The 26,006-nt window shown below is 32.3% G+C and overlaps 1 protein-coding gene across 7 annotated transcripts in view; it reads left to right on the top strand.

Moving 5' to 3' along the window:
* Positions 1-26,006, top strand: part of LOC144957693 (ryanodine receptor-like) — a 199,479-nt gene that overhangs the window by 94,563 nt on the left and 78,910 nt on the right. For 5 of the 7 annotated variants that reach the window (XM_078889091.1, XM_078889076.1, XM_078889099.1 and 2 more), the window contains 23 exons: positions 380-539; positions 1,583-1,656; positions 2,072-2,163; positions 5,837-5,921; positions 6,393-6,513; positions 6,795-6,891; positions 8,404-8,487; positions 9,531-9,654; positions 10,317-10,421; positions 10,856-10,975; positions 11,565-11,668; positions 13,787-13,849; positions 15,842-16,509; positions 18,239-18,354; positions 18,783-18,966; positions 20,490-20,576; positions 21,161-21,347; positions 22,465-22,546; positions 22,896-23,017; positions 23,806-23,881; positions 24,699-24,878; positions 25,336-25,485; positions 25,834-25,946. In XM_078889091.1, coding sequence (XP_078745217.1) covers positions 380-539; positions 1,583-1,656; positions 2,072-2,163; positions 5,837-5,921; positions 6,393-6,513; positions 6,795-6,891; positions 8,404-8,487; positions 9,531-9,654; positions 10,317-10,421; positions 10,856-10,975; positions 11,565-11,668; positions 13,787-13,849; positions 15,842-16,509; positions 18,239-18,354; positions 18,783-18,966; positions 20,490-20,576; positions 21,161-21,347; positions 22,465-22,546; positions 22,896-23,017; positions 23,806-23,881; positions 24,699-24,878; positions 25,336-25,485; positions 25,834-25,946 — 3,194 coding nt within the window. Of the gene's footprint in view, positions 1-379; positions 540-1,582; positions 1,657-2,071; positions 2,164-4,191; positions 4,237-5,836; positions 5,922-6,392; positions 6,514-6,794; positions 6,892-8,403; positions 8,488-9,530; positions 9,655-10,316; positions 10,422-10,855; positions 10,976-11,564; positions 12,149-13,100; positions 13,206-13,786; positions 13,850-15,841; positions 16,510-18,238; positions 18,355-18,782; positions 18,967-20,489; positions 20,577-21,160; positions 21,348-22,464; positions 22,547-22,895; positions 23,018-23,805; positions 23,882-24,698; positions 24,879-25,335; positions 25,486-25,833; positions 25,947-26,006 lie in introns of all 7 variants that reach the window. The other 2 variants (XM_078889068.1, XM_078889059.1) reach the window with 2 other exon arrangements.

Below are 26,006 nucleotides of genomic sequence, written 5' to 3' on the forward strand. Positions count from 1 at the left end.
CATACTTTGTGTCTTGGATTTATAGTTTTGTATTAATAGCATTTGTCATTAGTCGCTTTTATGCAATGTAGGTTTTATAGAAATTTATCAGGACAATACTGAAAGCACAAATAATATTACTGTGTTTGAATAAGTCATGGGAAAATTATTTTAAACAATGCGCAATGATTTTAAATGTTATTTCCTACAATCCAGGTATCTAGACGTCTATCTTTAAAATGACTCTTTAAGATTTAAAACGCAACATTTTTAGAGGAATCATAAATCATAGTAAATTTTGACAAAGTTTAAAATTTGAATGTTAGAGATGTTTTTCTGCAGACATATCGGACATTTTATGTTGAAAATAATGTTTGATTTATATTTTATTTTGTCCCAGCTATCTTCAAAGCAACGGTTATAAACCCAACCCACTTGATTTGGCTACTGTTGTCTTGAACGAAAAGATGGAGGAACTCGTAGACCTGCTTGCAGAAAACACTCACAACGTGTGGGCAAAGGATAGAATCAAACACGGTTGGACTTATGGACTGTATGAGGTACAGAATATATAAAGACATTGATGGGCTGGGGCAAGTGAGAGATAGTGAGAAGGGAGGGAGAATAGGGATTTTAAAATTAATGATTGTTAAAAGTGCAATAAGAGGAGATAATAAATATAAAACGTTTTTAATAGCACACCGACTGACTTTTGATGATGTCTTTAGGCTAGGTTGGTACTTTAGAAATGACTATTTATTCATTTGGATGAGTGAGAAGTCTATATGTGAAAAGTAAGTATAAATAATGAACAATAAGATACGCGCTTGAACTAAAACTAAACCTTTCTTTATGCAAAGGATTGAGTGGATTTGAAGGTACAAACAGGGTCTTGGAAATATCAATTTTAAATTATTTTTCCTACTTATACAGATAACCATCTGAGCTTATTATTTCCAAATGTACAATAATTTCCTGTTAATGAACATCGCTAAGATTATCTCAAAAATATTGATTTAATTGTAAAAAAAAAAGAGCAAACTTGATTTGTTATCTCCACCGCACTAGCATTCTCTTGGCTTGGCTTGGCCATTTTAGTTATATGGAGAAGAAGAAATGAACACCTTTCTTACAGACAAAACAGGTCATCGTTTGTTGTAAAGATGGATCAAATTTGATTTTCTAGTTCGGAATGAACGAAGCAATATTGTGACGGCATGCCTAAAAGAACATTTTAAAGATACCATTGCTACCTCTGTGTATATTTGTGTGTATGTGTGTGTGTGTTTGTGTGTCTATGTGTGTGCGTGTATGTGTGTGTGTTTGCGTGTATTTGTATGCTCGTGTATTGTTATTTCATTTATTCAGTTGTATTTCTGAGCTAAAAATAAGCATTTCTTGTGAAAAACAAACAGAAAGAAATGCAGATCCATTCTCATAGCATTACTCCAGTTTAAACTGTGTTTGATCAGAATATATTATAAGAGCCATATTGTTCGTTTAATCTCATGGCAAACCTCATTTAACCTTGTTTTAATGGATATACAACACTGTAGACTTATACTCTATGTCTTAAATAACTACATTTGATGTTAACTCCTAGGATCCTTACAACAAACGAACGCCTCATTTGGTCCCATACAACATTGTAGAGGAGCACATCAAAAGAGCCAACAGGTTTGTAGCCAACCCGTACTATCTTTTGTTGTTTCAAGTTCCATGATGCTATAGAAATATTGTTTTTTGCGGGGTTAAAAGGTTACAAGAATAAGTGATCCCTAAAAAGAATATATTTTGAGGCTAATTTTCATGGATGAAATTGAAACGACAGTGAATAGCAACAAAAAAATAAATTAAATAAGTCATGGAAGAAAAAGTAAAGACAAGAAGAGAATAAAAAAGCATGGGGTTAAAATATTTGTTTTGATCGTGTAAATCTGCTTATTCTGCCCATTGAAATTATTAGGAAAAGAGTTGTTTACTGAACAAAAAGGAAGTTAAGGAATTGATTACGACTGTTAGCTAGAAGATTTTATGAGATCTATGCCTAGTATCCTCCTACCTAAGTGCATAACTTTTTCTCTTTATAAAGGGAAACATCCAAAGACACTGTTCGAACAATGTTGGCCTACAACTACACCATTGAACCTCCTACGAGTGAGACCGGAGAAAGTAATACAACAGGCAAGAGCTATTTAAGTCATCATGATTTAACTAGGAATTCTCTTTATCTATTCTACCTCTTGATTTGCTAAATAAGTGACTGATGATAGTTTAGATTTTCTGTGTGATGCACTCTGATCGAACAACTTTTGCTTTAGTTTCTGTAAATAACACACACGTGCTGCTTGAAACTATCATTCCAGGAAGACAATGATGATAAAGAATGAAATATATAAGTTCAGTGAAAGAAATCAGTTGAAAACAAAGGTTTATAGTCTCCTCTGTATTAACAAAAGGATATCCATTCTTTTACAACGAATAAATTATCATGACACGTTATAAGGTTTGATTGTTTTTATTTTGTTTCAAATTTGTCCTTGTGGAATTTTGCTTTGTTCCATCAACATTTTATAAAATAGATGACGCACAAATAGATGAAATGACCAACTGTCATTTTCATCTCCTTAAATACTTCTACGTTAACTATTGTACCAATTGCACTTCATGCAAGTGTTGGGATGTTGCTATAAAATAATTTGAAGGAGTGACAACTTCCTTTCGGTGACAAGAAATTGCCTTGATATTTTCTTAAAGGACTAAATACATTAATTCTCATGTTCTTTTTTCGCTGATGCTGTATTGATTCTCTCTTTATTTTCCATTGATTTCTTTGGATTCATTATGACTTATAGATGAGGTATTGAATATTCACACTTTTTAAAGTTGAAATAATGCAGTTAAAAGAGATGAAGAAGCAAATACCAGAAGAGCCAGAAATCGACAAAGACAGCTACTTAAATTAAAATTGCGTGGAGGCAAATGACATTATTCAAATTTACAATGTTGTTAGAGATGGAATAAAATCGATGTCACTCAGCTCTTTGTTATTGTTTTTAGACAGCGATTTTCATGATCAGTTCTCACTAAATTATATCAATTAGACTATAAACATTTACGGTTACACGTGGTTGTGTGCGGTGGTACGTTATATCCGGCTGGCGGTTGTTATAAAAATTTTACCTTAAAGCATAGCATCAATTATGCAATTTTTAGCATTGTGACAAAGTATTCTTTGCTTATAAAATTTTAGCTATTTATTTTTCCTATATGTTATATTTTGTAATTGTCATATTCCTTTTATAATTCTGTCGAAAATGTTATCTTGGCATTCAGCACATGCAATTCTATCCTGCATTCTGTACATGCTTTTCACAAAAACTTTATTCTTTCACTCAAGAAAATAACACACTATTTTATGCTTGAAAAAAAAAGCAATTGGTTACATTCACATTTAAATATAATGGCCACTTTCTGAGAAATGTAAAAACTTTGCTTGAACTTTATGCCTTACGCTTTTCAGTACCTTTGGCAGTAATAACCTTTTGCTTTAATCATATTCTCTTTTTTTCTTTTTTCTATCTAACACCTTTTGCTTCAACGAATCTCTCTCTTTGTTTCTTAAATCTTAGTCAAGTACAGTGTTTTAAATACATACACACAATTTATGTTATCAAGGATTGTAGTCGCAATTATTTCCCCATAAGAATTCATTTCATACACGTTGTAAACCAAAAATCATACGGCAACAGACATTTTTAATTCTTCAATCTATTAAATATCACATCGTTCTTCTTGAACATACTTCTTTATTTTTTTTAACGTTTTTGGTTTCAATTTTTTTTCTGGTATGAATTTCTATTCCCGTCCCGGGATTAGTTTATCATTTTAGTGGAAAAGACGCTTATGTAGATAAAATGTTTACACAGGATCTGTTCCGTAGATATTGATCATCAAGGTTCATCCTGTTTGTTCATTAATATAGATTTATATGTTTGTTCATTAAAGGAGATACATATTCTTTAAAGGGATTTCTATCTCTCATGTGACCTTGAGTTGTCATTAAGTGCTGTTCAACTCCTGAAAATAAAATAGATGATTTACGTTACTCTAAAGTTTATGAAAGTTTTTCTCTTGCTTGTTTTCACAATGTTACATTCGTAATTGCTTTAATTGATTTATCATTGTTTATTCTGTCCATGCCATCTGAAGGAAGCAAACTTCAGAGTAAATTAGCTGCTCTGGGTTTGGCTCCAGGTAACTGCTGCGGTCACAAGTGTTTTAAAATCAATTTCCCCGTAACTAAAAGCTTCAAGTGTATCATTATATATCTCACAAGATAGAATAGAAATAGCTCTTATTCAAAGATTTTATTCTTTTGGTTTTTTTTATGATTTGCAGCTTGTTGTTTTCAAGCACTGTAAATAAAAACAATTTCATCTAAGCATATGACTTTTCATTTTGTTTTGTAAGATAAGTAAATGTTTTTAGTTTTTAATGAGAGCAATAGTTGCTACTCGATTTACATTTTTTTATGATTTGCTCTGAGATATGTCGTCAAATGAATTACATCGCCATTTTCTACTTATGTCATATGTTATACCACTTTGCCGAAAAATGTGCCAGCTCTATGCGGTACCAGTATGATAGGTTCATGTATTTGATAAGTAATAGCACTGTTGCTATAACACTTTATTGCTCTTAGATAAAAATAAATCCTTCCAGCTTATTAATACCATATTGACCTTTACAACTTTTATTCCCAACCTAATTCCTTGCTGGATTGATACTTTTCATACCTTCTTCATTCCTTCGCTCTACTTAATGCCTTTTTAAAAATGGAGAGCTAACTTCTGCAATTAAAAAATTGTCCCCTTTCCCGAACTTATTAAAAATATAACTCTATAACCTTCTGCTTCGTACCATAAATCTAATTTTTGTTTTCCAAAATGTGATATTAATTTGACAGTGAGGTTGTGTTAAAATTAAATCATCCTTGTTACCTACTTTACTTCCCATTGAAATATGTATTAAATATTAAAACCTTGCATTTTCGTGTATTTTATAATCGTCGAAAAGTTGGTTTAAGATGTTTAAAACAGAGCTATTGACGTTTGATCAACTCAAAAGATGAAATTAAGATGTCATTATAAATCTGAATTCTTGTCTTGTTTTATATGAATTGAAGATAAGTCTGGAAACACTTTGAAATCCAAAAATTTACAAAGGAACAGCTTGGAATTTGGAGAATTACAATTAGGTTATTTACTTGATGCATTCCTCAGGTTAGGAGGCCCCTCAGTGTCTCCCATTAAATGGCAAATGAATCAGACGACTTTAATGTCTGTTTGTGCTATATATCTCATCGATATTGCTGAACATTGATTATTAGTGACTCCCTGTATCTATACGGTTTTATGTGGAAATGATCTAGATGAAAATATTGAATCCAATTTCAATACGTCACTGTAAAATAAATTTGATTCCTCCTTAGTTTTGTTAAAAGTGATATTCAAGATTATTTTTGCAAATTATAAAATATTTAAGTTGTGTATCGCTTATTTTAGTGCATGGAAAGCTTTAATAAAAGTATAAGATAGAAATGTGTAATGCTTTAAATTTAGAATTGTAATAAATGTCAAAAATAAACATAAATTATTAGATATGTATTTTTCATGTTTGAAGTAACCATAAGATGATAATTAAAAGCCCTCTGATAGATTAAACATGTCCTCTGAAATAATATCCACTAGCTAAGCATTTTTCTATTACGGATTAATCTGTAAATTGTTAATTATATATTTATTTGTTTTGCCGTGGCAATTTTTTCAACTGCTCATCAATAAATATATTTTAGTTGTTCCAACTGAGAAAGAAGTGCAAAACCGAGTGACAAGAACATACCGAGGGGAAAAGACCTATGCTGTTTGCAGTGGAAAATGGTAGGCAGTTTGTTTCTGTTCATCAGCACAACCTTTAATTATTTTAGTTAAGTTTTTCATCTTAGATGAAACCATAACAAGGCATTGTTTTGCATATTTTCATCAGCCAGTGCATTATTACTATATGATAAGTGTTGTAAAAGATCCTATTATTTTAATTTTTATGCCTCACGACTTTGCTTTTTCAAGAAAATTTACATTTGAAATGTAATCATATGCATTGTTATAATTTGTCATAGGCAACAAGCACTTGATGAAACTGGACATTTTGTCTTAAAGAATGTCTAAATTGAGAACTTCAAATGATAAGGAAAATGGAGGAATTGACAGGAAGTGAAATAATCTCTGACGTATCAAATTACATGTTTTTTTTTTTTTGCTCTATAGTTCAATCAAACATCGTAATAAAGGAAATAAAAATGCTATTAATTTTTTATTCTCTGATCATATTTTCTGTGATAATTACAACAGGTACTACGAGTTTGAAGTGATAACAACTGGCTACATGAAAGTGGGATGGGCCAAGGTGACTGCAGAGCCTTCCACTGAGCTTGGCATTGACGGAACTTCCTATGCGTTTGATGGATATAGGGTAAAGTATAATTTATTGAAAAACTAAACAATCTAAAGGTAATATGTTGTAATATGGTCTTTTTTATTCTTCTCCATCCTGACCTTTTTCGTACCAATGAGTACATTGAAATAATGAATATAATGAGAATAATCTGAAATATTTTCTCTGTATATTTGCACTTATTATAAATGTATTGATATCAAAACTAGCGATCAATTAAATTGCCGCTTCAGTGGGTTTTTTTAAAATTTATGAATTGAAATTTATGTAATATAAAATCTGTGATTACATTTTTCTAGGCTTGCAAATGGTTTATGGGAGCAGAGGCATATGGCAAAATTTGGTCAGCTGGTGATGTCATAGGGTGTATGTTAGACCTACAAGACAGCACGATCAGTACGTATTTATTCACATTTAAGAAATACATGATATGAATCCTTTAAGATAAGACATTACTTCTTTCGCTTTCCTCCTTACAATTATAAAAAGTAGGCAATCATATATAAACTCCAATGGCATTGCCTTGATTACAAATTGAGCAGGGGGGGGGGGGGGTGGGCTGGTAGCTCTGTCATCTATTTTCCAGTTTTTGGGTAGCTGGTCTGTTTTGTCTTGCAAGAAGTCATCATTTCTATGCACATATCCTATTCAAAAGGTAGGAAGAAATTCTTGCTTTCTGTTTCACACTGTAAGAGTCAGAATAAAATCCAGCTCAATAGGTCCTGAGATCCTTGAAAAACAAATTGATTTGACCAGAATTTGGAGATGATAGATTTTACTTTTATAAATTGGAGGTCCCGATGGCTCAGTTGGTAGATCACTCGCTTCACAGATAAAGGGATCAAGAGATCAAGGGATCCCAAGTGAAGTCGAGATTTATATTTTTGACCCCCTGTCCAATGGGTAGCAACCAATTTAACGATATAGAAACTGGGATAAACCCCGGTGCCATGGGCTGTATGGCTTTGAAGTACTACTTTTTTTTAAAAGATTAGTTTTGCAGTCCTTAGGGTCATGGTTTCTGAATAGTACAACATATAGTAAGAATTGCTTGAGATGATACGATAATTATTTTTCTATTGCACCTCTATACGCTTTACATCATATACCTTTAAAATGTTTTCGTATACTTCAAACACTCAAACTCGCATATGCACACACGCGCGCACTCGCGCGCGGAAGCGCTTTTACATAATAGTGTAATAGTTTACTGGTTGCGGTTGTTAATGGCATCGTGAATAAAATATGTGGTTGAAAATACTTTTTAAAAAATGAATTGTCTAGATTAAGATTATCACAAAACTTTAGCGTTGAAATGTACAAAATGTAGAATTGTGAAAAGACGATTCGCCACTATTACGTCTTTATAAAAGTACACAGAAATGATAAGTAACACAACTTTAAAATCCAAATACCAGTAGAGCAAAAGGACACAAGACCTGCCTGGCCCGGTATATTAGAAAGCAAGTCTTTCTCAAAGAGTTATCCATCTGATTTAAAAGTATAGAGATCCAGCTGGCTGATTTCGGAACTCCAATCAGGTTTATTGAGAGTGCAGTTTTTCCTGACCAAACTGCTGAAAAAATCAGACTAGTTTCATATCTATCTTTACCTAATTGGAAATAAGATCTTGTTCAGATACATAAATAAGACCTTCCTACTTTGAAAGTTGTGTTATTTCTTACAAAACGTGTGCGTTTTCACTCATTACTAAAATCAACTTGGTTATAAAATCACAGGGATTTCTTTTTATGATAAAAGAATATATAATAGTTGTTGTCGATGAAAACCATTTTACAAAGGTAAAGGCTGAATATGTTTTTCAGAGCCGTTTACAACTTTCAGTGATCTATTTAATACCGTAATTCATAATGACGATAACGTCAACGTAATTTACACTGTTTCCAGTGTTTTCCCTAAATGGAGAGCTCATGATGGACGCCATGGGACAAGAGATTGCCTTCAGGGATGTTACAGCAGGCAATGGGGAAGGTAACAGAATGTGTTATTCTTTGTGTAGGCATCTCCTCAGCGTCTTTCTTCTTTTCTCCCCTCTGACATCTTTCGTCTCCTCCTCCTCCTCCTCCTCCTCCTCATCATCATCCTCCTCCTCCTCCTCCTCCTCCTCCTCCTCCTCCTCCTCCTCCTCCTCCTCCTCCTCCTCTTCCTCCTCCTCTTCCTTCTCCTCCTACTCTTCTCATCATCATCATCATCACTACCACCACCATTCTTCTTCTTCTTCTTCTTTTTCTTCTTCTTCATCTTCTTCTTCTTCTTCTTCCTCTTCTTCTTCTTCTTCTTCTTCTTCTTCTTCTTCTTCTTCTTCTTCTTCTTCTTCTTCTCTCTTCTTCTTCTTCTTCTTCTTCTTCTTCTTCTTCTTCTTCTTCTTTTTCTTCTTCTTCTTCTTCTTCTTCTTCTTCTTTCTTCTTCTTCTTCTTCTTCTTCTTCTTCTTCTTCTTCTTCTTCTTCTTCTTCTTCTTCTTCTTCTTCTTCTTCTTCTTCTTCTTCTTCTTCTTCTTCTTCTTCTTTCTTCTTCTTCTTCTTCTTCTCTTCTTCTTTTTTATTACTTATTATTATTATTATTATTATTATTATTATTATTATTATTATTATATATTATTATTATTATATTATTATTATTATTATTATTATTATTATTATTATTATTATTATATTATTATTATTATATTATTATTATATTATTATTATTATTATTATTATTATTATTATTATTATTATTATTATTATTATTATTATTATTATTATTATTTATTATATTATTATTATTATATTATTATTATTATTATTATTATTATTATTATTATTATTATTATATATTATTATTATTATTATTATTATTATTATTATTATTATTATTATTATATTATTATTATTATTATTATTATTATTATTATTATTATTATTTTTATTGTTGTTGTCATTGTTATAATCTTCATCGTGCATTTTATTTTTAACGTATTTTAGTTGATGTTACTGCAATTAATATGATTTACTTATTCTGATGTTTTTTTTAGGCTTCGTACCTGCATTTACAATGGGTCCTCACCAACAAGCCAAATATAACTTTGGCCAGGATATCAACTCATTGCGGTTTTTCACCAGCTGTGGATTACAAGAAGGATTTGAGCCTTTTTGCGTGTAAGTTTAAACAATAATTCCTTTGTCAATTTATATTTTGTAATCCACAACATTAACTTATCAAAATCCACCACATCATATCGGGTTTGTTGAAATAACAAGCCCAAGGTAAGATTTACGGCGGCTTTCAATTGAAACAAGCAACAGACAACAAACGTTTTTTAGTATTATCGTTTATTGAACAACAAAAAGTAGAACCGTATATTTTTATTGGTTAATTGTTATTAATATTATAAACTCTGTTTTAATTCTTGTTGCTTGTTTTAAATTTTAAATGCAAGCCTTTTACTACGTATATTTGCCGATCTAGGCTTAAAGTAGCACCCGATTATTCTAACCTTAAACAGTCTATTTAATTTCTATTTCCTCGGAGTCCAAAATTTCTTTAGTATTATAAATACAAACCTGTTTAAATCTATTCTTATCATAAAACTAGAAGCATAAAATAAAAACCATTTCCTTTTAACACATTTATAAACATTTCACAAGCCTTTGTTTTTATCACTTTATTCACATTGTCTAATCTAATTGCTTCTACCTCTTTCAATCAACCATTCGTATCTATTAGCAGAATACCTTATTGTTTAATGTTGCTTGAAATGATGAGCCCATCTCTCATACACACTTTTTGATATCACTACTTTGTTTTATTTGTTTTTCAGGAACATGACAAGACCCATGACACTTTGGTATGGCAAAGTAGAGGCCATGTTTGAAACCATAGATAACTCTCACCCAAGCCTACTCATCTCTCGCACCACGGGAGGGTAAATGACTTCTTTTTAGTATACAGTAATAACTGATTTGTAAAACAATTGACAATTTATTCACTATATTTGTAGTATTTGTGTTGCTCAGAATTTTATGTTTTCTTCATGGTGAGTAGTTAGTTGTGACTCAATGAGCACATCGAGGCTCGATATAGACCTGGTACATTTTTGTTTCCTTTTGGTGATACTTTAACTACAAACACTAAATAGATGCATCTAAGTCTTACCTCTTCAGCAATACATTCTAAATTGTTAAATAAATCTTTTTTATTTTTTTCCCTACTATTATTGGTCACACATAATGAATAATGATTTTTATATATCTTTGCATATAGACAGCATGACGTTACTATTTAGTAAAGGGGATTTTGAGCTTTATATTTTTTTAACCATTCAAATGATTTGATTTGCCCTTTGACAATATGTTACAGACCAAATGTGAGTCCATGTCTCAAAATCAGCTCAAAGACATTTGGTACACTGGACAAAGTGCATTTGGAATACCTCCGGCTGAGCCTTCCAGTTTCATGCAAGGATGGTTTTATCTCAAGGTAGAATCTTATTGCCTTCTCATTTACCTCTAAAATGATTTGTGTTAAGATAAGAAAGTTAAGTCGAATTGAAGGCTCATGGAGCTGGAATTTATCCTGCTTTATGTTTATTCAAAATATTAATAATTGCTTGCTACTTTTTGGGCCGGATGTTGTTCTATCGTAAAGTATATTCCGCGAGGTTAACACACCGAGGTACTCAATTATCACTATGAGTAAATGGTGTCTTATAAGAAATGATTGAACCCTGAGTGTGATACTGGTCCCTTTGTGAGTCAAGTGTTCTTCTAAATGAACAAATGGGATATCACAGTGTTAAATGATGCTATGCGTGGAGTCTACAAATTCATCAACAGGTAACGACCTTCATATTAAAACCAAATGTAAAGGAGGGGATAGTTATTTTTATCTTTTTATGTAAAATCTGACTTTTTTTCAATATTATTGGATTAATATCTCATTTGCATTAACACATAAGATATTCCACCTTAAAGAGGTAAAAGGCCATTTATTATTGTTCTTGGAGTATCATTTTTTAATGTTTTTGAACTTGATGATTATTTTATTTCATTCTTCTAATCCCTGATAGCAAAGACAAACAAATGGCTCAAAATGTCCTCGAAAAACGTATGAATTTGGAAAATCTTCGAAGAAAGAGAGGCGAAATTGAGATTGAAGAAGATGTAGCAACAGGTACCGTTAACAACAATAACAACAGCAATCACAACCACAACAACAACAACAACAACATCAATAACAGCAACAACAAAATCATCAATAATGAAAGGACAAGCAATTTTAATAACAAAGACAACAACAGTGAATGTGCTAATAAAAAAAGTATTGTCAATAACAAAAATAATAAAGCATCTACTAACAACCGCAACAGCAATAAAAATCAATCAAATGGTCACTACCAGAATATTAAAGCCGACGGAGGTGGCAGCAACAGCAACATGAGCAATCATCACATCAATAATCAGCACAACATCAGCCAAACCAGCAGCATGAGTAATAACAGCATTAACGGTAGTGGTGGAAGTGTTAGCATGACTAACAGCAGCATGTCCAGTGGAGTACCTGGCCCGGGTTCTAGTCATTCATCTTTGGACAAAGGAGGAGGGGGAGGAGGAGGAGGAGGAGGAGGAGGAGGAGGACAGCCACGCATCCCTGGTGCTTAATTTTTTACTAATATTTTGTATTCCACAACCTTGACCCTGTATTGTGGCAGGGGTGTGCCAGCTGCTGAAAATGAATTTTAGGTATAAATTAGGCTTAAAATGCTGAGGAATTTTTTTTTAAAAACAGCGATGAAATAGGATTAAAGCTACAGTTTAAGCTACCAAGACAAATGGTGTGGAAGTTTTGGACAATGGAAACGACATTAGATACGAAAAAAAAATTTCATCATTGTTAACTTAAGAATAAAGCTTGTACAGTTGGCCAACCCAGACATGATACCGGATTAAGCGTTCTCAATGCCATTAAAGTAGACATTGTTGATACGTAGTTCCCGTAAAAAAAAATTAAATTTCATCATTTACGAATCTAAAAATAACCAATTTTAATTATATGACGCTCCATCCTAATTAAAAGCAGCAACTGTCAGTTTATTTATCAATTTAATTATTTATTTATGGAATAGCAATATGCCACTTAATACCTAAATTCATGAGATTTGTGAGTTTATCTTTGGCATCCAAGCTGTTGAATGAGGGTTTTTCCAATTTGGATAGTTCTTTAAAAGAATTAGTTTACTTAAAACATAGATTGCTAAAGAAATGCAAGAGACTCATCGTTCCTTTTTTTTTTTTTAAATATTCATTTTGCTTATGTCTTGTCAAAAGGTTTTTATTCTCGATCAGTTCTCGTTACTCAATACCTTTCCATAAGCTGTCTGACACAATTTGAAATATGCTCTTGGTTTTGTAAAAGAAAAAATCCCCATCAACTGATTTTTATGAAACAAGATTTTAAGAAAAATCTATATTAATGATAATATCAACCATTATTTTGTGACAAAATTATCCTCCAAGTCAGTGACAAAGATTTTAATGCATGATGCCTTGCTTTAACTATTATCCAATCTTACATCTTATGCTGCATGCCCTATACCATGTGACAGAGGGTCTACGAAAACCACCCGACATTAACAGTGTGCCTGAGCATGAAAACACTTTATGCGCTAACCATATAGAAAGTAGGATTGACGAAACTATTCCAGAAGCCAGTAAGTATAATCGTTGTGTATTTATTGTAGATATATTCAAAGTCGTGATGCTTAATGTTTGAATACTTTTTTTCTTTCAATACAAAATAAAATGAAAAAAATACTATGCGCTATGGAGTCATATTTTGACTAGTTGAAGCATTGATGCTATGCATGAAATATATTCATTTCGGGTGTTACTCTTACCTCAGTCATTGACACATGTATCAATAAGAATTGAAATAGCTCAGTCTTTTTTCTCAACGCAGAATACCTTAGACGCATCTATGATCTTTTCACTCATGGACTTGATGGTCTAAACAGAAATAGACCATTTCATGCAAACGTTATGTAAAAACATGGAATTCGGATAATTACTTTATCGATGTCTACAAAATGGTCCCCACCGTGCAAGCTGCCTTTAACAAGCTCAAATAATAAACGATTCAATCCAGTATGACTACATTGCTTTTGTTTTTAGTTGTTTTTGCATTTAAAGAATTGATAATTTTTTATTTGGAATGTATGTAATATAAGATAAATGATAGAAAGTAGAAGATTCATTATATCATGTTTTACTCTATTTTTAAAATATTATTTAGATGAGGAAGATTACAGTGTGACTGAGATGATCAATGGTGGTCCAGATCTTACCCTCAGGAAAAGTGAGTGAAATAGCCTATGTATATGTCTCAAACACCACAAATTTCACAACTGTCTCACTTTGGTTGTATCATTTTTGTTTGGTTTTGTTTTATTTTGTTTGTTTTGTAATGTTGCTTTGCTTTGTTTATTTATTTTCTATCTAGTTTAAAAAATTCAGAGCTTCTTGTTTGGGGGGGGGGGGAGTAAAAATTGGGCATATTGCATATTGGAGCGTTGCATTTGAAAGTTTCAATAAGAACTCATAACACTACAACTCTCTGTTCAGCTTTTTGTATTGTTTTGCTTAAATGCCCAGAAGCTTATTCAGAGAGTTTCATTTTATTCCTTTTTTTAAAGTAGATGAGAAGAATTGTGGAATAAATTGAGCGTCAATTTAAATGGGCCGCTGATTAACTGCCCATAACTGTTGATCACATTGACATAATTCATACATCATTAGAAAGTTAAGAGACTTCCAAGCATGATACACGAATTTGAGTAAGATACATGGAAGTTTACCCAAATGGGGTATGGCTCATGAAATCCAAAATTTCGGGGAGTGCAAAACTAAGTTAAAATACACAAAGTTGAAGAACCCGTCAATGTTCTTACTTAGTCTTAGTGTTGCTTTTTTCCATATTGCTTATTGTTTCTTGTTTCAAATTCAATTCATTTGAAAATTCAATGGCCAAGAAAAAACTTTAAAATTGTCGTTATATAAATTCAAAAAAATTAGAAACTAACATTTTATTGCGATCTGAGTAAAACAATGTTATACTGATAATAACCTGCTTGATAACAGGATTGAGACATGGTTCACATGTGCTCTTAGGAAGCCCTCAGTGCTGACAAGCTCTTATATCGGCCCATATCAAAACGGATCTGACGCCACAGCTCTAGACCTCTTTCACCCATTTTGCAGTGAAACGGTCACCGCCAATTCATATTCTTTCCGTTTATCAGCAAAGGAAAGCTTGAAGCTTTTTTGTCATAAAAAATGCTGTCCCATTGGGGCGGAAAGCAACTTCGTGAGCAATAGACCATTGAAACCTTGCAGTCGTGTGATGTTCCCTGAGCAAAATTCTGACGCATTTCTTCTTCTTCTTCATCTTCTTCGTTCCCGTCACGTCGCATGGTCAGTCCGGTCTGGTGAATGAAGCCCACAGTGGTCCTGAGGTCGTCCTCACTGCCGTACAGCTTCTTTGAGTCAGGCCAGAGGTTCCTTCTCAACTGGTTGTACCTTGGACATTCCATTAGGACATGATGTCCATTTTCATTTTCAAGTCCGCAGTCACATTGCATTTCAATTTTGCCTCTCTGAGTCTTCTTCTCACATTTGATATTGAAATCTGGAATTCATTCTGGCTGATGCAAAGGGATGGGATGTCTAATTGTCTATCATCGTCAATAGAAGTCCTTCTTTTCTTCCCAATACTTGGTAGGTTGGAGACAGCACCGTGATCGTAATAGTTTCTTATTATAATATTATTGACATTGAATTTGGAACAATGGTAGAGCATTGCAATATCTCTTGATGGAATACCAGCAGCATTCATGCCAACCAGTTGGCTTCTGACAACGTCGGAAATTCTAGTTATGATTAAAATACAGTTTGTAAGACGCTAGCTGAGTAAAATTGATTTTTTTAGATTAAATGTTTTCTGGATAATGTTATATTTTCCCGCATTACGTTACGTTTTCATTTCAAGGGGATATACAGTGCGCAATGGAACGTACGTAGCAACTGACGCCTTTGCGATCCAAGCATTGTCAACTTTTCATTCATTTTGAACCGTCAATTTATTTTTTGCTCTCTTTTGTAGTTTCGATAAAAGTACAAAAAGTTTGTTTATCTTGTAAATCCTAAGACATTTAGTGTAGAATTTTATTGGCTTTCACATTAATGTTGGCATTTCTAAATGTCACGCTATAGGCTGTTATATTCTGGCCAGTTTATATTGGCGCTCAGTATATTTTAAAATATTATTTCTTATAATAAATCTTTATATCAGCTCTTCACAGGAACTATACAGATGAAGATGCTCTGAGTGCTGCTGAACGCAGAAAGAGTTACCTCAAAGGGATGAAGACTGGAAAGGGAAATTCCCTTGATGAGTCAAGCATTGAGCTCGATGGCTCAACTGGGATGAAATCTGCTGCAAGTGAATCCCAGTTGGATGAGAGTCGTGATTCTTTTCTTATGCCTCCTGAGAATAAAACAAGAAGTGGATCCAAATTGTCGCTTCTTGCCGACAAAGTTCTCGACTCCGCAAAACTAATCAAAGAAAAACAGAGTCAGAGCCAGTCACAGCCTAAGAAAATGGGCAAGTCTTTCTCCTCCATATTTAAGAAAAACAAATCCCGTGACCCCTCCCCGAATAACATGGGCAGAGCCAGATGCACTGAGTACTCCAGTCTCGACAAGAAAAATGCTCCACTTGACAAAAAGAAGGGCGGGAGAGGAAAGAATGCACAAATTGAACCCGCTGGCCCGGCTGATATGGATAAGGAATTTATCCCATACGAATTCCAGGAGGCGATGATTGCAGAGTCTATGTACGCAGAAGATTCTGAGTATGGTTACTCTGAGGCTGAGCAAAGTGAGATGAATGCACTAGCTGAACAGATGGATGAACATTATTACGCTGTCAGAGTCTTTCCTGGTCAGGACCCATCACAGGTGAGAAGGACAATGTTGCTAGTTTAAACCTTCACATCCTCATTTATAAAATTTAATCATATTACCTTAAATATTTTTATTTTATTTGATCTACCTTTAGATCATTTTCCAGTGTCAGGTAGATTTATTTATTGAATTATGTAACTCTTTTATATAAGTATGTGTCAACATGGAACTATTATCTAAAGTTTAACAAATAGAATGTCTTTGCATTAAAATGATAATAAGAAAGTTATTCGACAAACATCATCCATATGGATGGAGCTGTACAGTTAAAAGCTTTTTGGTGAAAATTATTAATGCAGTTTACTTCTTTCATGAAAAGGGATTCTGATTATTTTAAGACACGTCTCCGTGTATAGACTTCAATAAGGTCTTGTAAGTAAGAAGGACCTACATTAGTAAAACATTTATAGGCATAAAAAAGAATTTTGTACTTTTCTATAGTGAACAGGCAGCCAGTGAAGGTCATGTAGAGTAGAAGTAATGTGCTCTCTCGTGTTTTAAGAGTAACAAGTCTGGCTGCCTTTTTCCTATCCTTTTGGAGATTGATGCAATGCCTTTTTCTCAACAATTTAACGTGTTCAAAAGATTTGTTTAATTACTTATGAAAGTAAATAAACTATAACATCACATAAATTGTGACCCCCCCCCCCCTTGGCTTTGCCCCCTTTGCTGAAAAACTGAAACAAAAACAAATTCGAAAAAAATTATTACAGTGACATTCGATTTAAATATGAAGATTACACTGTTAGCTCTTATGACCAATCGCTCATCAATACTGTCATTCCATCATTAGAAATATGACGTCTTGATTTATGACTTTTAAAACATTATAAAGCCGATCTCTTCATAACCCCCTCCTCACCTTGCGCTTAAATGAATTATAAAAATAATAAATAAATGCTCTTTTCGATTTAAAAAAAAAAGTGTAATATACCTAGGATTAAAAACTACATTAATGGTGAGAAAGAATTTTTCACCTACACTGCAGCAGTACTTTGGAATCACATTCCAAAATGACATTCCAGAACAAATAGAATCTGAAACAAATTTTGATTGTTTCAGACGGGAAAAGATTATGTATGCATTGCCTGCATATAATTAGATGTCAGTTCAAAGTACAATCTTAAAATGTTTATTCTTATTTTATTTTGTTGAATGTAATTTTGTCACGACATTGATCTATAGTTATTTAGAACTTCTGATATTCAAATATATGATTTAGAATTGTCAGTCAATAACCAACAAAAGATTTATTAGGAACAAATTTATTAATTTTTATATGTTCTTATATTTTTAAGTAAGGGATAATAAATGCTTGTTTGAATTTTTTTTCAATGAATTCGAAGTCTTGATGAAAAGCAGCAAACATATATTTCAAGCATAAAAAAAGGCTTACATGACATCCTGTTAAAAATGTTTATTATTCATCTTGAAAATTGGAGTAAAGCTATTAAACAACAAATTCTAAAAACAATATTTATTTCTATTTTATTATATAAATATCATTTTTTTTCAATGAATATAGGATAGCTTAAGTGAAGAAACAATATCTTGGTTTCTCACTTCATTTTTTATGGCCTACAACTTTGCATTGTTGCGTTTACGCTTAATTGAGGCTGAACTCTTAAGGCGAAAAAATGTCTTTTTACATTTGGGAATTTGTTAAGTTTGAAATATTTGCATTGTGATACTGTTATATTTTTTTAAAAATTATAATTAATAGGTTTATGTTGGTTGGGTGACTCCAAGCTTCCACTACAATGAAAGCACTTTTGACATGAAAAGCATTCGACATGTAGTAGTGTCAACCCTGACTGATGATTACAAGTTGAAACAAAGGTAAAACTACCAATGAATTTACTTCCCTGTTAGGGACTTTAAATAATGATTTTCAATCATCCTATGGCTCTGACTCCCTTCCACATAACTTAATTTGACTCTGATAGTATTTTCTCCCTTCTCCACCGATTTTACTGGACTGAAATACACAAGCTTAAAGGTGCTTGGCCTGGATTAGCAAAATCAACATAATTTTCAGCCTGTGTCCTTGAATGTGTTTATTTATTTATTTTATTCATCTATTTAGTTATTGTATCATAGTAGGATTTACCTTTTGATGGGGATCCACCGGTAATGGCTGGACTAGGTATATCTGACCTTGGGGGTAGCATGACACAGTGGTATCGACTTTGCTTCATACCCAGGAGATACTTGGCTCTAATATTTTTTAATTAAGGAAATAAAGATAATCATTATTCTATTTTCAGTGTCAGTCGAAAGAATTGCTACATTATGTCAGCTGGAGACCTACAGCAGCGGTATGCAGATTCTAGTCAGGAGATGTCTTCCAAGAGGGCCACCCCAGGCTTAGTCATTGGCTGCACAATTGACACTTCTACTGGTGTTCTCAGTTTTTCTGTCAATGGAAAGGAGGTGGCCAATAAATTCCAGGTGCGTGGTTAAAAATGAGATCTAAAATTTAGGAGAGGTATTGATAATTTTGTAATTCTTTTAACTGTGGTAATATATATCATATTTAAATCTGCCATCTCAAAGCGGCATTATGTCGGTGATGGAAATTGAATTTCTAGCCACAAATATGAAACATGGGGTTGATTTCTACTTTTAATGGTAGAGAATAATTAAAATTTCCTAATTTGCAAAAGACCCAAAAATTCGTATTTTTATCAATCAATTTCTAAATTCACTTTTCACGATCCGATTCATATCCACATATTATCGTTTTGAGGCGGTAGGTCACATATTCAGATTTCTACAGCACACTTGGCCGACTTTTAAACAATCCAAGAGCAAATCAATGACATTCAAGGCAAGCTCGCTTTTGTTCAATGCTGCGTGAAAATAGGATCAGAATAAAGATAAAAGTATGCTAACACATCATTCTCGCCAGCATAAATAAAAGATGTATAGTTTTCTTTGTGTTGAAAAAAAAAATAGTTAAATATTATTTTATTTTTGGGATTTATAAAAACAAGTTTGATCATCAAATTATCATGCAACCCATACCATACCAATGAAGTCCGAATCTGCTGAGGGTATCCAATTAGGCTTAATTCTAATAATGATGATAATAATTTTGTATGATGTATAAAAAGCCGGCAATGATACATACATAGACATAATATAAGTAAATTAATAAAACTAATTAATAGGTAAAGTATAATAATACTGTAAACAAGTAAGAACAATTACATAATATAAGTTACAAGGGCCGTATATTATAAAATTGTAAAGATGTAGATATCTAGTAAAATATATATTGATGTTAACACATAAGTAAATAAATTTAGTAAAAAGCTAAGTTGTAAACACATTATTCATTATAATAATATTGTAAATTACCTGAGAAAAATTGCATAATATTATAAATTAGATGACACATATAGATTGTATAATTGTAAAGATGTAGTCAACGAATTGATGTTAAAATTGTAAGTATGGAGTAATATTAAAGAAGAAGATTCAAAGTTAAAACAGACATAGACCAAAACTTATAAATAATTTTTTATTCCTCTCCTTTAAATTCCAATCATTTGTGGAAATCCCATCAGTTTAACCGCTGATATTGTAATATTTTAATATATTATATTCTGTTAATTTATGCATTGATTTTAAGTTATTATAAAATGTAATAATTAGGCTTCTTTAGTGATTGTATAATGTTTTGGAGTTTGAATCCAGCTTATGGGGGCAAAAGTACATATTTGATTGTTACTTGAAGCACATGTGCATTTATTTCAAAGGTTCGGTCAACTCTTTTGTGCTTTAAAAAAGCTTTATTTTAGCTGAATTATTCAATCAGGTCTTTACATTTTTTCAACATTTAGCTATTGTATTGGTTTTAAATTACAACATCTTTTGAGTTTAAGCTAATATAGGGATACAGCAATCAGTGGGATGACAAATTTGACATATTATACATGCATTACTTTCATGTCAATTGTCATTTTCAGGTGGAACCGGGCACGAAATTATATCCAGCAGTATTTTGTGAGCCAACAAGCAAAGAAATGTTCCAATTTGAACTTGGAAGCACAAGAGTAAGGAATTTTCCTCAAGGTTTTAAAATATTATGACAACTATACTATCCTTAAACTTAGATTTTAAAATGTTTATATATATCTTTATGAATGTCTTGTAAGAATATTTCATTTTTATTAGCCTGATTAAAACCGTTTCAAGCTTCCAAGTATAAGCTTTTAAATCTTTTTGTTTTACAATAACTTAATTTTGCTCGTTCAAGAACAAATGGATGCCCAGGTTAGACGCAGAAAGTGGCGATGGGTTGGCCATACCCTGCGGAAAGAGCCCTGTAATACAACCAAACGGGCTTTCGAAGGGAAAGAGGAAACGGGGCCGTCCAAAACAGACTTGGAGGAGAAGCTTTCACCAAGATTTGAGCATCTCCAATCTTACCTGGAATGAGGCAAAGGTCTGTGCCAAGGACAGAAGATGGAAGAGTGCTGTTGAGGCCCTAAGCTCCGCCAGGAGTCAAGAGGCATAAGTCAAGTCAAAGTCAATTTTGCTCAGTAGATGACGTGGATTATAATTCTAATTTGATTATGTGTCTAAATAATTTTACCTTATAATGATGTGATATCTGTTTATTTTCCATCCATTACAGACATGCCTGCCACTCTCATCTGCTGTGTTCCGTGGTCCCAAGTCGCTGGTGCCAATGTGCCCACCACGTCTGGATGTTCAGGGTATCAAAGAAGGGTACTGGACTCGAGTGCCAAATGTGTCTTTATGGGTGAGCTCCCTAAAGCTCTCTGACGTCAGAGGCTGGAGCATGATGTGTGAAGAACCAGGTGAGACCATATATCCATCACTTTCTTCAACTCTTGACTGTCTTTCGGTTGTAATGAATACGCATTCTTTGTAGAGTTGGGTACTTTGTAATTGAGACAGTATAACGTTTGTCTCACCCAATTTTCTCAGCTCATCTCAGTTTAAGATTGTTTTATTGTACTCTTTTACAAGTGGACATTATTCATTAAGAGAGAATTAAGAACTCAGAATTAAGATTTTGTGCAGGTTTACACACTAAAAGACAAATTATTTTGTAAGGTTCTTTTCAATGGTATATTGACAGATCGGATTAGCTTTCACAGTATGTTTTCTTATTTGACTGTCGAGTCCTATAAAAAGCTGGCAAAACTCTTAGCCTTCTATTCTATGATCGTTTTCTCGACTTCTACTGCTTGTTATTTTATTTTTGTTATGAATTAATTACTCCTTTTTAAAAACTCAAATTCAAACTCTATGTTTCTTTGTTTTATTAAATATTTACTTACTTTCGTGTGATAGATTATTTTTGTAACTTAAATCCTAGTGTGATCTAGTGCTTGTTATTTTGTGATCATCTACTTCAATCTAGTATAATGTTGAGGTAAACTTGATGTTAAAAATTGAATTTCTTGTCAAATTGATCATGTTGTTATTTTTTTAGTTTAAGAATTAACTGAAATTTCAGTAGTATAATTACAATTCAAATTTTGACGTTTGGTCCATCCTCAAATAATAAATACCAGATTGAAGCAATGATATACAAATTCAATTATTCTTTGTACTATTGTAGCATAATGGATAACCTTTTCCCTCAAACAGAAGTTTAGGTTATTAAATGTTTTACTTTCAAAAAAAGGTTCGCTCAACCTGTGGCATGAAACGTTTCTTCATTTTGTCTCAATACTGGCAAGGGGATCTCGAACACAAGTGCCCCTCGGATCAGTATTTCTGGTGTTTTTAGTGTAATTTCTTGTTTTCTATGCACCGTTGCTTTGACATATTAGACCTCCTTAAAATTATTTCATGCGTTTTTGGCATGAGACTAGTGAAAGATTTATGTAATTTTGTTAGTGGGGCATCAGGGACATCGACAAATATGTGTTTAAATAATCTTTTGATTAAAAAACTGTTTTCCAGTCTCCATGTTAGCCGTCTACATCCCTGACGAGGACAAATGCTATGATGTGCTTGAACTAATTGAAAAAGACGAATTACTCGAGTAAGTAAAAATGAAATAATTGGAAGATAGATTGTTGCAATGTACATTTTAATCATAGTGATTTAACTCACTTTTGGAATGAAATGATTCGAATCATTGTTGGTTGGATACAGATCTTAAAATCATAAATTTTGTTATTTTTTCTTTGTTCGTTTGTTTATTTGTTGCCTTTTGTTGTTGTTGTTTTTATTTTTTATAAATGTATCAGGCTACATGATTTGAAAACGTATTTAAATTAAAGCTTTTATGCAATTTATACTGTACAGATCACGAATTGACACCTGAGAGTGATCATGACCCAAATAAGAGCCATATTTCTAACTCTCTCTCTCTCTCTTTCTTTCTCAAGTTTCCATGCCAAGACGCTTGAGTTGTATCAAGCTGTATGTTCCCATGGCAATCACCGTGTGGCCAATACCTTGGTGCCACATGTTGACGAAAGGCAGCTCATGTATTGTATCAGGAGTGAATGTGAGCCTTTTAAAAATAATTTGTGTTGTGTTTAGAAATATGCATAGGGACCCCCCCCCCCCTTCATACTTCAGTTATTATTTAATGTTTATCTCAGGATGAGCATAGAAACCCTCAAAATGTTGCTGTCCCCCCCCCCTCCCCCTTTCTCCATTCATACTTTTACCTTTAAAGTAAAAGAAAATATGTGCATGATCACAACTATTAATATTTTTAAAACATTACGCCTTTCCACGTGGCATGGCATTGTGAGATTCAATCGCCTGGGCATTCCATGAAGAAATATAAATAATCAATCAAACAAACGTCTGATGATGGTCACAGTGCAGTGCCTTATCCACCTCGCCGCCCAAGTATATTTAGTCTTCATATTTTTTAATGGTTAAAGGATTCCAACATGATATGTTAGCATTTTCTGTATAATATATTATAATTTTTATTAACTCTTCAACATTTTTGCTGGGTTTCAATTTGTTTTTCTATATTTGGGTCTATTTAGACATTTGTTGTGTATTTTTTGTCAAAGTTTACTCGTTTTATTTTGATTTTATTTGGACGCCTTTATCTAGATATAATATTTTAAATGTTCTTTTTCATTTATTCACTTCTTTATATAAAGAAAAGAAAACCTGTGTAATAAATACATTATCATACTCTGCTTCATATATCATGCTCATTATACTAAATTATAATGAAACTTTAAATAATGTAAAATACAATATAAGGAGATCATTATGTATAATGTATTTATATTCAAGTCAGTGACTATTTTAAATTTATATTTCCAGATCTGTCCGGGCCATTACGTCATGGATTTCACAATTTGCTTATCAGTATGCACTTGGATTTTCACAGCCGTACCAGGTAGAATGAAAATATAAGATAGCTGGAAATACATTTGAGAATGGAAGTAAATTTATATCGATTTAGAAATCAAATAAAACTTCATAAAATATATGAACAGATGAGACGGACATTCTTATATCTATAAGAGAGGAAGAGAGATAGAGAGGAGGAAGAAGTGAAATATCTGTTGAATATCATAATTATCATTTAACGTTATAACAAGGGCACACTAAATGACATAGTGTCTTATTTATGGACAGTAAAGATCTATTATAAATATTATTGTTATTATTATCATTATTATCATTATTTTATTATTATTATTATTATTATTATTATTATTATTAGTATTATTATTATTATTATTATTATTAGTAGTAGTAGTAGTAGTAGTAGTAGTAGTAGTAGTAGTAGTAGTAGTAGTAGTAGTAGTAGTAGTAGTAGTTAGTAGTAGTAGTAGTATAGTAGTAGTAGTAGTAGTAGTAGTAGTAGTAGTAGTAGTAGTAGTAGTAGTAGTTGTAGTAGTAGTAGTAGTAGCAGTATAGTAGTAGTAGTTGTATAGTAGTAAGTATATAATAGTATTTTCATTATTATTCATTATTATTATTATTATTATTATTATTATTATTATTATTATTATTATTATTATTATTATTATTATTATTATCATTATCATTATTATTATTATTATTATTATCATTATCATTATTATTATTATTATTATTATTATTATTATTATTATTATTATTATTATCATTATTAATGGGAATCAATCACAAAAAAATATACTAGCATGATTCATGGTTTACTTATTAATCGCAATTAATTATCTTAGGCTGATGACTCAGAATGAGTACATCATACCCTTGACCCAACACACAAAGTCTCTCAGCCTTTATCGCAGTCTGAGTCCCAACGACGACAGCATGGGCATTCGGCAACAAATTCCTTCCACGGAGGGTAGCGTCTCCATCAGACCTATCCTTGCAATCACAGAAAAAGAAATACAGGACAGGTTAGTAAATGAATTTTTTATGATCTTTTCCAGCTGCATAAACCCTATGACACCAATTAGTAATTTGCTCTATTTGCTTTCTCTGTTGTTAATATAATAATGCCTGAGAAAAAAGTAAGTATGAAAAGACACAGTCCAAACATTATAGTTATATCCAATAATCCAGATGAAGTGTTTTGTATAATATAATATATTTTATCATATCACATTTGGTGAAAACGAATCTTCTATATGTCTTTGACTGTAGCAAGTATGAATTATAATTAAAAAGCAATCAATCAATCTTTGCAATATAGCAGTTACATAAAAGAACAATACTTTTGACAGCCAGTTTTGAGCTCGAAAAAAAAATGCTCGAACTCTCTTTGCAGTAATTTTTTCTAACTGGTCATTTGATAAATAGCCAATCAAGTTGTATCGTTTTATATCGTTTGAAATTGCATTCAATATCTGCCAGAATTCAAAAGAAAGGAAGTGACTGCACATCTCCTGTATTCACCATGCAAAAACTCAAGTCTTTCATCATGCAGTCTCTGACTACCGCCATGGAAAAAGGGGCAGCACACATAAGGGACCCAATTGGCGGTTCCAACACAAATCTCTTTGTGTAAGTGTTCTGGTCTTTTTCTACAAAAATGAAATTTGTTTTTTAGGAGTGACCTACGAGTTCAACATTACAGATCATTTTAGTAAAATATTAGATATGTCAAAATATAACATTGTTTATATATATTTTTAAAAAAATAAAAATAAATAAATATATATATAAATATTATCTCAGCTTTTTATAATAATATTATAAAAATATATAAATAATATATTGTTAAAAAGGTGGGATAATAGATATATTTCGCGCTCCTTAATTGTCGAGAACTCTTTATGATCAATGTCACCAATACATCTGATAAATAACGTTTAATATATGTGCTGAAACCCATCCCTTGCATTTTTTCAGTCCGTTACTGAAGGTATGTGACAACCTGTTGGTGATGGGATTGCTGGACGACGATGATTTACACCACCTCTTGTGCCTGATTGAACCCAATGTCTTTGACCCATTACACAAAAGTGCGTTGTCATGATGTTCGTGTTATTTCGATATGTAAATGTGGTGTAATTTTAACTGTT

The sequence above is a fragment of the Berghia stephanieae genome, chromosome 1, assembly GCF_034508935.2.
Source record: "Berghia stephanieae isolate SIO BIC M18660-M18661 chromosome 1, UCSD_Bste_1.3, whole genome shotgun sequence".
In the NCBI taxonomy this organism is placed as follows: domain Eukaryota; kingdom Metazoa; phylum Mollusca; class Gastropoda; order Nudibranchia; family Aeolidiidae; genus Berghia; species Berghia stephanieae.